Source organism: Theropithecus gelada, chromosome 5 (assembly GCF_003255815.1).
Source record: "Theropithecus gelada isolate Dixy chromosome 5, Tgel_1.0, whole genome shotgun sequence".
Taxonomy (NCBI): Eukaryota; Metazoa; Chordata; class Mammalia; order Primates; family Cercopithecidae; genus Theropithecus; species Theropithecus gelada.
The window spans coordinates 92146671-92160234 of NC_037672.1; the positions used below are offsets into that span (position 1 = coordinate 92146671).

General features: G+C 39.2%; 1 protein-coding gene across 3 annotated transcripts in view; it reads left to right on the forward strand.

The window, feature by feature from the left end:
* The first annotated feature begins 5477 nt into the window (after positions 1-5477).
* Positions 5478-13564, forward strand: part of NFXL1 (nuclear transcription factor, X-box binding like 1) — a 68307-nt gene continuing 60220 nt past the window's right edge. The window contains exons 1-3 of one of the 3 annotated variants that reach the window (XM_025386558.1): positions 5478-5531; positions 5943-6179; positions 8574-8747. In XM_025386558.1, the coding sequence (XP_025242343.1) occupies positions 5945-6179; positions 8574-8747 (409 nt within the window). In that variant the 5' untranslated portion in view covers positions 5478-5531; positions 5943-5944. Of the gene's footprint in view, positions 5780-5942; positions 6180-8573; positions 8748-13564 lie in introns of all 3 variants that reach the window. The other 2 variants (XM_025386555.1, XM_025386556.1) reach the window with 2 other exon arrangements.

Genomic DNA, 13564 nt, shown 5'->3' on the forward strand with positions numbered 1-13564 from the left:
AGATCTAAAATCGACACCCTAACATCACAAGGAAAAGAACTAGAGAAGCAAGAGCAAACACATAAGCTAGCAGAAGACAAGAAATAACTAAGATCAGAGCAGAACTTAAGGAGATACAGACACAAAAAAACATTCAAAAAAATCAATGAATCCAGGAGCTGGCTTTATGAAAAGATCAACAAAATAGACCACTAGCAAGATTAATAAAGAAGAAAAAGAGAAGAATCAAATAGATGCAATAAAAAAATGATAAAGGGGATATCACCACCGACCCCACAGAAATACAAACTACCATCAGAGAATACTATAAACACCTCTACGCAAATAAACTAGAAAACCTAGAAGAAATGGATAATTTCCTGGACAATTATACTCTCCCAAGACTAAACCAGGAAGAAGTTGAATCCCTGAATAGATCAATAGCAGGCTCTGAAATTGGGGCAATAATTAATAGCCTACCAACCAAAAAAAGTCCAGGACCAGATGGATTCACAGCCGAATTCTACTAGAGGTACAAGGAGGAGTTGGTACCATTCCTTCTGAAACTATTCTAATCAAAAGAAAAAGAAGGAATCCTCCCTAACTCATTTTATGAAGCCAACATCATCCGATACCAAAGCCTGGCAGAGACACCACAAAAAAAGATAATTTTACGACAATATTCCTGATGAACATCCATGTGAAAATCCTCAATAAAATATTGGCAAACTGAATCCAGCAGCACATCAAAAAGCTTATCCACCATGATCAAGTCGGCCTCATCCCCGGGATGCAAGACTTGTTCAACATACGAAAATCAATAAACATAATTCATCACATAAACAGAACCAACGACAACAACCACAAGATTAATTAACTCCATAGATGCAGAAAAGGCCTTCAACAAAATTCAACAGTCTTTCATTCTAAAAACTTTCAATAAACTAGTTATTAATGGAACACATATCAAAATAATAAGAGCTATTTATGACAAACCCACAGCCAACATCATACTGAATGGGCAAAAACTGGAAGCATTCCCTTCGAAAACTGGCACAAGACAAGGATGACCTCTCTAACCACTCCTATTCAACAAAGTATTGGCAGTTCTGGCCAGGGCAATCAGGCAAGAGAAAGAAATAAAAGGTGGGTATTCAATTAGGAAAAGAGGAAGTCAAATTGTCTATGTTTGCAGATGGCACGATTATATATTTAGAAAACCCCATTGTCTCAGCCCAAAATTTCCTTAAGCTGATAAGCAACTTCAGCATACAAAATCAATGTGCAAAAATCACAAGCATTCCTATACACCAAGAATAGACAGAGAGCCAAATCATGAATGAACTCCCATTCACATTTACTACAAAGAGAATAAAATACCTAGGAATACAACTTACAAGGGATGTGAAGGACCTCTTCAAGGAGAACTACAAACCACTGCTCAAGGAAATAAGAAAAGACACAAACAAATGGAAAAACATTCCATGCTCATGGATAGGAAGAATCAATATCGTGAAAATGGCCATACTGCCCAAAGTAATTTATAGATTCAATGCCATCCCTATCAAGCTACCATTGACTTCCTTCACAGAATTAGAAAAAACTATTTTAAATTTAACATGGAACCAAAAAAGAGACCATATAGCCAAGATAATTTTAAGCAAAAAGAACAAAGCTAGAGGCATCACACTACCTGACTTCAAATTATACTAGAAGGCTATAGTAACCAAAACAGCATGGTACTAGTACCAAAACAGATATATAGACCAATGGAACAGAACGGAGTCCTCAGAAATAACATCACACATCTACAACCATCTGACCTTTGACAAACCTGACAAAAACAAGCAATGGGGAAAGGATTCCCTATTTAATAAATGGTGTTGGGAAAAATGGCTAGCCATATGCAGAAAACTGAAACTGGATCCCTTCCTTACACCTTACACAAAGATTAACTCAAGATGGATTAAAGACTTAAATGCAAGACCTAAAACCATAAAAACCCTAGAAGAATACTTAGATGATGCAATTCAGGACATAGGCACGGGCAAAGGCTTCATGTCTAAAACACCAAAAGCAATGGCAATAAAGGCCAAACTAAACAAATGGCATCTAATTAAACTAAAGAGTTTCTGCACAGCAAAAGAAACTATCATCAGAGTGAACAGGCAACCTACAGAATGGGAGAAAATTTTTGCAATCTATCCATCTGACAAAGGGCTAATATCCGGAATCTACAAAGAACTTAAACAAATTTACAAGAAAAAAACAACCCCATCAAAAAGGATGTGGCAAAATATATGGATAGACACTTCTCAAAAGAAGACAATTATGCAGCCAACAGACACATGAAAAAATGCTCATCATCACTGGTCATCAGAGAAATGCAAATCAAAACCACAATGAGATACCATCTCACACCAGTTAGAATGGCAATCATCAAAAAGTCAGGAAACAACAGATGCTGGAGAGGATGTGGAGAAATAGGAATGCCTTCACACTGTTGGTGGGAGTGTAAATTATTTCATCCATTGTGGAAGACAGTGTGGCGATTCCTCAAGGATCTAGAATTAGAAATACCATTTGACTCAGCAATCCCATTACTGGGCATATACCCAAAGGATTATAAATCATGCTACTATAAAGACATATGCACAGGCATGTTTACTGAGGCCCTATTCACAATAGCAAAGACCTAGAACCAACCCAAATGTTCATCAATAATAGATTGGATAAAGAAAATGCGCCACATATACAACATGGAACACTATGCAGCCATAGAAAAGGATGAGTTCATGTCCTTTGCAGGGACATAGATGAAGCTGGAAACCATCATTCTCAGCAAAATATCACAAGGACAGAAGACCAAACACCACATGCTCTCAGTCATAAGTGGGAGTTGAACAATGAGAACACATGGACACAGGGAGGGGAACATCACACACCACGGCCTGTTGCAGGGTTGGGGGCTGGTGGAGGGATAGCGTTAGGAGAAATACCTAACGTAAATGACGAGTTGATGGGTGCAGCCAACCAACACGGCACATGTATACCTATGTAACAAACTTGCACATTGTGCACATGTACCCTAGAACTTAAAGTATAATAGAAAAATTGTTTTGACCATAACAATACCTACTTCATGGTTGTTGTGAAAATTAGATGAGTAAAAGAAAAAAGGACCTAGAAGAATGCTGGCATGTAGAAAGCACTCAAGGACTGTCAGTCACTGTTATTAGCTATTAAGTATTCACGGGAACAGAAACAATTTCTCAAGAAAGTTTGACATGGAGATTTAGATATAATGCTAGTCCAGCTCTCTGGCATATAACATAACTCTAAGAAGGATCTCTCTTTTTAGTAGCCACTGAATACTTCTTGGACATTACCTAGTGATAATTACTATATTCTCTCTCAGAGTTTAACAGCTCCTTTCCTGTAGGTGAAAACCCCACTGAAGAAAAATCTCTCTTCAGGGTTTTCAAACTTTGAAAGCTGGATGCAGCTTTAAACTTACAGTTCTTATACAAGTGCAGCATTAAGAGAGCTGCTGTGCACCTCTTAGTTTCTAACCAATGAAGTTATATCATTCTCAGATATGTTATTTCTTTTTTTCTTTTCATTTTTTTGAGATGGAGTTTTGCTCTTTCACCTAGGCTGGAGTGAAATGGCACGATCTTGGCTCGTTGCAACCTCCGCCCCCTGGGTTCAAACGATTCTCCTGCCTCAGCCTCCCTAGTAGCTGTGATTATAGGCACCCACCACCATGCCCGGCTAATTTTTGTATTTTTAATAGAGACAGGGTTTCGCCATGTTGGCCAGGCTGGCCTCAAACCCCTGACCTAAGGTGATCCACCTGCCTCGGCCTCCCAAAGTGCTAGGATTACAGGCGTGAGACACCATGCCTGGCCATGGGACTTCATTTTTGAGTTTGGTTAATGTACAGGCAATTTTGCAATGTCTATGTTTAAGACATTAAAAGCATGGTTTCTAATATTAGACTACTTAGGATAGAATCTTGGCTTCACTACTTCCTAGCTGTATGATCAAGGGCAAATTGCTTAATCTCTCTGTGCCTCAGTGTTCTCAGTTGTAAAATGGGGATAATAAATAGGGTTACTGTGAGTACGAAATTAGTTAATACATAACGTAAAACACTTTAAACAGTGCCTGACATCTAACAAATTCTATCTATTATAATAGAAATTTATGATAAAAATAGAAGAATTAACTAAGTTGAAGGACTGTTTAAGGACTGTATAATCCCACAGAGCCATCAACATGTTTCTCAGTCCCAGATAGACCCCAGAATGAATTTTTGCAATCTACCCGACTGTATATATGCATCTGTATCTTACAGGAAAACTCAGCAAAATCATAAGATTTAGGTCCTGGGCCTCAACTATTTTCCTTAACAAAATCTATTTTAGGGAGATGCTGTGAAGGTAAAAATTATCATGTTCCAGGGAAGCCTCATTGCACACTACAAAGGACTATGACAATAACAGGTTTTAGATTTATTTTCTACATTGCTCTAGCATTTTAGAATGGTACTTTTACTACTGAAGCCACTTTCCTGCAACTCTCCCCCAAATTTCCCTCCTTCACAGTGGCCAACCTCAAAGCGTTTTCAATGTAAGTGCCTTTCCTGTTAATGAGACTTTCCTATGAAAATAAATACAATTTAAAGGCTGTTGGAACCTAAAACTCACTAAGCCTGGAGAGAGATGTGACTGTCATCGGAGTCACACATGGTTACAACTTCTGTTTCTCAGATTACAGATTAACTTGCTTTCTTATTTTTCTTGTTCTATACAATGGGTAGAGAGAATTAAACGAAGTTAAGGACAAAAACTTCCTGCCTTCTTAATGATCCTTATAGATTAAGTTCTGCTTTGTTGCCCTGGTTTGCTTAGATCAGATGAAAGAAAATCCTTTATGAAAAGCGTTAAACGTACCCTTCCCAAAAAGAAATACTGTCTATAAGCAAATTGTTGTAACTATTCGCTAACCTTGTATGAGAAAATGTTGTAATCCTCCTAAAAACGTCTCCGTTTCTGCCTACATAAACGAAATCTTAAATCTCTACCTCGGAAGGCTGACTGCTTTCCTAGGAGTCAGTGTTTCTAAGGTGGGCTATCCTCAAACTTTGCGCTTTTGATTATTTTACATTGACACCTCCTGCCATCCGCAAGCCCAAAGGCAAGGATAATAAAATATGACAGAGAGCCAATTGGGACAGAGCCATGAAATCCTCATACCCAGCTGGGTTTAGGGCAGTCCTGCAGAAGCAGAAGCAAATTGGGGAGTCACTAGACCCTCCGGACCCGCCCACCTCCACCATCGTCCGCCCCTATGACCTTCGACCCCTCCCTAGCCCCAGAGCACGCCGGGAGTTGTAGTTTTCAGAGGCCAGCGCAGGCGCTTGGGGTTCCCCTCACGCCCAACCCCCGCACTTTTCCGGATAAGGAAGCGGCCCGTGCTGCCACGCAGTCGCTGGACCGCGGGCGAGGGCTTCTGGGAGTTGTAGTCTGTTGGGGCGAGCGCCGTCGGTAAGGAGACGTAGCTTTCAGTGGGGTCTACCACTGCGGTTGGTTCCCGGCAGAAGCCGCAGGGTCAGTCTGTGACTCTTCCCCTACTACGCTCCCCCAGAGGCTGAGTAGGCGCTTTCCACTTCTCCTCCGGCTTTCCGTCTTGGGCACTGTGTGCTCCTTGCTCCGCGGTTTATTTCTCTGCCTAGTCCTCCCTCGCCTCTTCGGTCCATCTCCAAAGCCCGGGCTTGGCGGGGACTCGCCCTCCGGTAAAGGCAGGGCCGCGACCTCCTGAAACTCGGTGCCCGTCCTGCAGGAACCTTCCTCACTCGGTCCCTCATACGGGGTTTCCGCACCGACTCTCTCCTCCTTCGCCTCGGTCCTCGCTGCGCTCACCTCCTTCCACTCTTTTTTTTTTTTTCTCCTCTGCAGGGATGGAAGCTTCCTGGCGCCAGGTGGCCGGTGGCCGAGGCCGAGCCCGGGGACGGGCCACTGCCGCCCCCTCAGGAAATGGAATCCATCTCCGCGGCGCCGGAGGAGGGCGAGAGAAGGGGTCGGTGGGCGCCGTTCCTTTTGGCGCCAGTCCCGGAGGAGTCGCGACCTCGGCGGCTGCAGGGAGCAGGCACAGCCCAGCGGGATCCCAAGCCCTGCAGACTCCCGCAGCCAGCGGTGAGAATGGCTCCCGCCCGCGGGCTCACCTGGATGCCTCCTAAGGCAGTTGCTAGTCAGGACCGCCTCCGCCCTCGCCTTCTTTCTTTCACTGCTTTTCCCCTCCTTCGGGAGTTTGTTATCCGGCCCACTTCTCCAGCCTTTCAGGTGGCAGCTCTTTTTGGCACTCTAGGTAGATTTCCATCGCACCTCTTTCATCTTAATTTTAGGTGGTATTACCTTTGTTCCTTCCCTCCACTCTTGCCTGCTTGAATCTCCAGACCATAAATTGTAACGTGTGGCCCGGTGTTCTGATTTGGTCTATAGTGTTGTTTGGTTAACACAGTTTTATATGTGGATTGGTTGTCAGCGTTTGTTTGTCGTTTTTAAAAATCTGGTTAACAACCTTGTGGCTTTAGTATCTTTGTGCATGGCAACAGTCAGCTCAGCTGAGTCACAGAAATCCCATTTAGATTGGACTTGGGCACTCCATCTCACATTCTCTCTCATTTCTGGAGCCAGGTGTCATTTGTCATCTTTACCTTTGCCTTTGTTTCTTGACTTTTCTATTCCTTGTAAGCACTTGAGCTTTTGATACCTTCCTTGACTGTAGTTCCTATTTACAAATTCCATGTCCTTCTGTGGATATATCTGGTGTTGCCTCCGATATATCAATACCTTTCATCCGAGACCATGTTTTCGTGGAGCCAGGGAGCACTTACGGTTGTGCATGGGGCCGAGGGAATAATCCCTGAAATCATTTTATTTTTGTGTTTGGAATGCATTTAAGGATACATTTTTTTTGGGTGGGTAGCAGAATTGAGTATCAGTGATTTTTCTCCTAGGCTAATTTTAAACATAGGTGGTATTGTCTTAGCATGCAGTTAATGGTGGTAGTGATAAGGTATGCAATATGGAGACGTGTGAACAGGTTTGGTAAACTTTCTTAGATCTTGTGGGTAGAATGAAAACAAGCATTCTCTACCTGGATAGTTGAGATTTGGCTGTAAGAAATAATACATGAGAAGGTTGCGTTGTCAACTTGTCTTTACCTTGAGATGATGTTAGATGAATACATTTATCAGGTTATGAATGTTCTCATTATCTCTGTCCAATTCAGCCTTTTTTCTTATGTCTTTTAAGTGCTAATTTCCCATAGATTAATGACATTTATCATCGCTTTTATGACAAGTTTCGAGTTATATATCTCATAGCCAGTTCTTTTTTCCCAGTACTCAAAGATTGCTAGGGAAGCATCATATACATTTTGGTCCTGGTTTACTTGAAATACTCAGTTTGTTTTGTTAATAACCCCTAACCAAACTGGCTGCAATAAGAAAAGGAAAATGTTTCATGAGGGAACATAATCAAGTATGAATATACCACCTAAGATAAGAGAGCTTCTCTTGGTAGTGGCTCATCAGTTTCAAGTACAATGTGAATTTTAAAATAGTCAATCAGTAAATTTAAAATCCTCTCAAGATGGGAATTCATGAACTCAGATCAATTCTGCAGGTTTATGGCTCCCTTCTTAAACTGTGTTTGCTGTCCATAAGAGCTTATTAACACTTAGTGCTTGAAGCAAATCCCCGTGGTCCTTGCTCTCAAGAAGTTTGAAGTTTCTTTGGGAGTATGTGCAGTGAAGTAATCTGATTTTGTTTTGCATGATTAATCAAGTAACAAAATGAGAAGTACAGATAGTGCTAAATAGTGGAAGAACAAATCCAAAATTAACATTCTTTTTGGAATGAAGTTGGAAGAAACATGTTTTCCATGTTAGTATTTTGTGTGGATTAATGTAAAATGTTTATTTTTTTGTGATCACAAAAAGTCAATACTAAAGGCAAAAAGTTCTTGACCTAAGAAGCCGATTATAAATATAGTAGGTGTATAGTGAGTACTGCTGATACAAACTCTTTCGTGGGACTGGGCTGGACTGGGCTGGACTGTCCTGTCCTGTCCTATCCTCCCTGTTGTTCAGAAGGTGGTAGTTTGAAGTACCTACCTTCCCTGATTCTTTATGTGCTCACTGTGGACATGTTTCCTCACTTCTTAAAAATTATTGTGCACAATGTACTTTAAAACATCTTAATTTTTGTTAGTCCTTATTTTGAAGTTGATCACCAGTATTTTGATAATTCTATTGTATTTTCGTATGTTTTTCTTGATTTGTTAATCACCGTTTTCATAAAAATTTGCTGCATTTTAGCAGGATATTTACAAAAGTGAAAGTTTTTGTTGTGGTATCCTCTTTATTTGTGTGTCAAGGAATTTCAAAATACTTTTCTCATGGATTACAGGAAGATAGAATGCTCCAAAGGTGACTTTGAAATGCATGTTGTAAAATGATAGCACATTATGCTTTTCTTTTTGAGAGATTGTTTTGCAGAAATGAAACTTTTTTCTTTTAAACAGAGCTGATATCTCAGAAAAAATTTGAAGAAATCAAGAAAGCTAACCAAGCTGCAGCCAGAAAACTTGTTGAAGAACACTTTAGCTCTTCATCTGAAGAAGAAGGAGATGAAGATTTTGAAGGAAAACAAGGAAAAATAGTTGCAAATACGTTTATAACATACACTACTCAGACAGGTACTGATCATCTAAATTTTGACCTTTGACGTCAATGAAACTGTATTCCTGACATTTTTTTGGTAATGCCTTTGTTCTATATGGAATAGATGTTATGTCTTAAGACGAGCACTGTGTGTTCTAGAGTTGAATTTTTGTACACTTTGGTATTTGAGTTATATATTGTGTAATACTAATTTTTGTATAAAGCAAATAGAATGGCAGTGGCTCTTTTATAGCCTTGGGAGGCCTTTGTATGTATTTAATTGGCATTTCAGTAGAAAGCTTGGATGGGGCTGCTGAAGCTCTGGAGCAGCAAACTGGGGCAAGTTTTTTTCTGGTTTTGATGATTTAATTTAACTAGAGGACTTTGTGTACCCCCTCAATCTATTCATTTTTTTCATCATGTTAAATGTGTTTTGAAGTCTTTTTAATTCTTTATTTCCTTATTTTATATCTTATTTACAACATCTGATGTATTTATTTTTAGAGTTGGGGTCTTATCCTGTTGCCTGGGCTGGACTGCAGTGGTACAATCATAGTTCACTGCAGCCTCGAACTCCTGGGCTCAAGTGATCCTCCTGCCTCAGCTTCCTGAGTAGCTGAGACTACAGGCATGTGCTGCACCTAGCCATACCTTAAAAAAAAAGAAAAACCTAAATTCCCTCAGGTTTGACATGTACATTCGTGTTATCTGTGGTTTATATCTGGTTGCTCTTAAAGCCACATATGTTTATGTGAGAACGGGCCAAAGTGATGTTGCTGTGTACCACTGTAGTATTAAGTGTAAAAATAGATTATTTTAAATGTAAATATTGTCAAACTTTCTGCCTTTTATACTTTAAAATTATTATTGGAAATATTCTTGCATGTAGGGCAGGCACAGTGGCTCATGCCTATAACCCCAGCACTTTGGGAAGCCAAGGCGGGGGGATCACTCGAGGTCAGGAGTTTGAGACCAGCCTGGCCAACATGGTGAAACCCCGTCTCTACTAAAAATACAAAAAAATTAGCTGGGCGTGGTGGTGCACGCCTGTAATCCCAGCTACTCAGGAGGCTGAGGCAGGAGAATTGCTTGAACCTGGGAGGTGAAGGTTGCAGTGAGCCAAGATCGTGCCACTGCACTCCAGCCTGGGAGACAGAGCAAGACTGTCTCAATTAAAAAAAAAAAAGAAGTAGTATTTTGCATGTAATGTCAACATTTATTAATATAGTTATAGAAATGTCATATTGTTTATTTACCTTTTATTAGTAATATATATTTATACCCTTGCTTGGTTCTTTTTCTTACTTTAGTATACTGTTAAAACCAGGAAAAACCTTAGAAATATTTTGGGAAACAATTCTACAGAGAAGAGGTGACTTTCCTAGAGTTACACAATTAGTAATTGGGAGAGCTGGGTTTAAACCTAGTTTACTTAGCTTTAGAGCCATTACTGGGATGATTGTACCTTCTCTGTAAAAGCAGGAAAATTCTGAGGAGATTAGATGGTTACTTTTGTACCTGTTTATGGGGGAAAAGCAGCGTTGTACAGCAGTTAAGAACATTGACATTTGAGCCAGATTGCCATGGTTTGATTCTTGGCTTTGCTACTTGGCTGTAGGATGTTTGACATATTGCTTAGCATCTTAGGGGCTCGGTTTCTTCTTTTGTAAAATGGGTATAGTGACACTAAGTACCTTAGAGTTGTTAGGATGAAATGAATCACTATGTGTAAGTACCGTAGTGCTTATGGTAGTGCCTGTTGTGTAGTCTGTGCTGTGTATCTGTTTGCTGGAATGTTTAATGTATTTTGTGGCTTGATTATTAGAGATTTTCTATCATAGCTGCTGCTTTCTTTTAAAAAATTTGTTTCTTTTTTCAGTCATGTCTTCCCTTGATCATAAGGCCCCACATCCTAAGCTCTCTTCTACTCTATACTAATGTGTTCCTTAGTTATTATATTGTGCTTTCATGAGAAGTATAAGGCCAGTGATGCCAGGATTCAGGACTGTTGGTACAACAGAATCAGAAGCATAACAGAGTTTGAGGATGAGTTAGCATAAAGGCAAATAAAGAGCATGAGAGTTAGTCTTTTTTTTTTTTTAGAGACAGTCTTCTTCTATTGCCCAGGCTGGAGTGCAGTGGTGTGATCATAGCTCCCTACAATCTTGAACTACCGAGCTCAAGTGACCCTCCTGCTTTAGCCTCCCAAGTAGCTGGTACTGCAAGCGCACACCACCATGCCTGGCTAATTTTTTTAGAATTTTTTTGTAGAGACAGGGTTTTCCTGTGTTGCCAGGACTGGTCTTGAATTCCTGGCTACAGGGAATTCTCCCACCTCAGCTTCCCAAAGTGGCAGGCGTGAGCCACTGTGCCTGGCTGAGAGTTATTCAAGTCTTCAGACAGAAGGATTTATGTATTTCACCCTTTCCTTCCCAACCCATAACCTTGGTGATTAGGTAGTTGCCTGAGTATACTGATAGGATCATGAAGATAGTTGCACATCGTCGAGTAGGTTTCTAAGGAATTTACCATAACTGCTAAAGAATTAAGATTAGGAAGTTTGGCTGAGAAGTCTAGTTTGGCAAGGTAAAAATTGATAAAAAGTAATTCTAAGGTTAGAGGGTTTCTTGTTTCTAAAGGACTTTATAGAAAATAATCTTAAGAAGTGTTCTGCTTTGAGAGGACTTCGCTTGAACCATTCTAGATAGAGTCAGATTTTATTTTACAACAGGAAATGCAATAATGTCTTTCAGTCTAGCATGTGGAAAACATTTGTCATTTGTAAGTTTTATTACTTTTTAATCTGCTTTTAGTCTTACAGTGTTATGGTAATTTTTTTATGCTGTGTTTTGTATAAAATCCATTAGTATTTGATTCCCATTCCTTTGCCTCTACCAATGTAAGAAAATCTGATCACTTGATTTAAGAACATACATGCCAGAGTAATGGGATGGTTCCCACCTTAACATTATTGAATTGAAGACCAGGACTTTACCAAAGGAGTTCATTTTTATTTGAGCACAGCCTTTGCATTTTTGTGATTCTTCTCTCAAATTTCAGACTTGCATGGCCAACTTCCTGATGAGTATCTCTATCTTGCTGATGCATGGACACATCAAACTGCTGTTGAAAGAGAACTTTTTTATTCTTTTGTGTTCTTTATCTTAATAGCACTACAGTTTTCTCAGTCACCCTCCCAAGCCAGACATCTGGGAGCAGAGATGGCGTATGCATGTTGTTTACTGCAATTCTCCCTCTGCCCATGTCAGACAGCTCAGCAGACACAGCACTCTTCCTTCTGAATCTTGACATGAACATCAGCTTTTAAAACTGATACAATCTCATTGTCACCAAGTCCTCCTAAGTTTTACTTCCTAAATTTCTTAAATCTACCCTTACTCTGCCTGTGTACTGTTACTGCCTAGTTTAAGCCTTTACATAAGCTGCTTAATGTGGATTAAATCCATATAATAATTGTGAGGTAGATAACTGTTACTACTAATTTTACAGATGAGAAAACTGAGACACATTAGGTAACTTGCTCAAGCTCATTTTTTGCTTTATCTGCTGTAACTACCTCTTAACGGGTACTTCCTGCTTTCAGTCTTGGCCTCCACATACTCATTTTTCTTTAGTTGCCAGAGTGATCTTTTTAAAATGCATGACTTCAAATGCCATGCCATCCACTGTGAAGTGCTGGGCAGTACATTTTATTGATGCAGCCAAACTTTAAATGTTTCAAAGAAATCTTACATAAATTTTTAAAATATAAGGTTAGTTTTTATTTTGTAAAAGTCTGTTCTGTCTTCTTCTTAAATACTGTTTTTTGAGTTAGCTGTTAAATTAGATGAAATTGAAAATGTTTTGTATCTGTTAATGCCAGCTTAGTTGAAAAGCAAAATAGACACCCCATATTATTATTCTGCTCTTAAGGATTTTTTAAAATACTACAATGTTTGTTTAAAATAAAGCAATTGTCTTTAATAATTTTATAATAATTTATAGTTTTGAGAGTATGTTTGTGTTTATTTTGTTTAATGTCCTAAATCACATTTATTTTATGGTAGGCCAAGCTTTTGTAAGTGCTGTGTTTGCTCAGATGATTTTAGAAAGTAAATAATTAGCCACATGTCCTATTTATGTCATTTTTCTTTTTGGCAACTTAAATTTTGGCTTGAACCATGTTATTACCATGATAAGTTCTGTACTTATGTTAGTTTATGTTTTAATCTACTTTTTTTTGAAGACTCAGTCAACCTCTATTGAACATATCTTTATTGTTCTAAAGCCATGCAGGCTTATTTTTCTCATACTAAAGTGACTCAGATTATTGCCCTTTTATTGTCATTTGTGCTTTAGGTGACTTGTTCTATTTTTCATTTTGCTGTTACTTGTTATTTGTTGGATCTTCCTGCAGTAACTGCTCACTGCAGTGTAGCGTAGAGGTTAAGAGGGTTCACTTTGTAGGCAAACTGAAGTTAATTCTTTTGTGCCTCAGTTTTCTCATTTGTAAAATGAAGATAATAGCTCATTTAATCCTATTGAAGTACTAATAGTACAGTGTCTAGCAAATAAGCACTCAGTAATTACTCAAAGAAAATAACGTCTGGTACTGTTTTTTCTAAAAAGCTTATTCTGCCTTCTTAAGCAGAAATAGTGAACATATTTCATGAGATGTGGTTATCGTACTGTAAAAACCTCAGGGTCTTTTCATCAACAAGTTTTTATTAAGAATACACCTACTAAATTCACACACACACACACACACCCCCACTCACTCACATCTATGCTTATATTTATGCTAAGTGACTCTACTAATTAGTTTAGGGTTTCTTTCACACTTTGCTTTTCC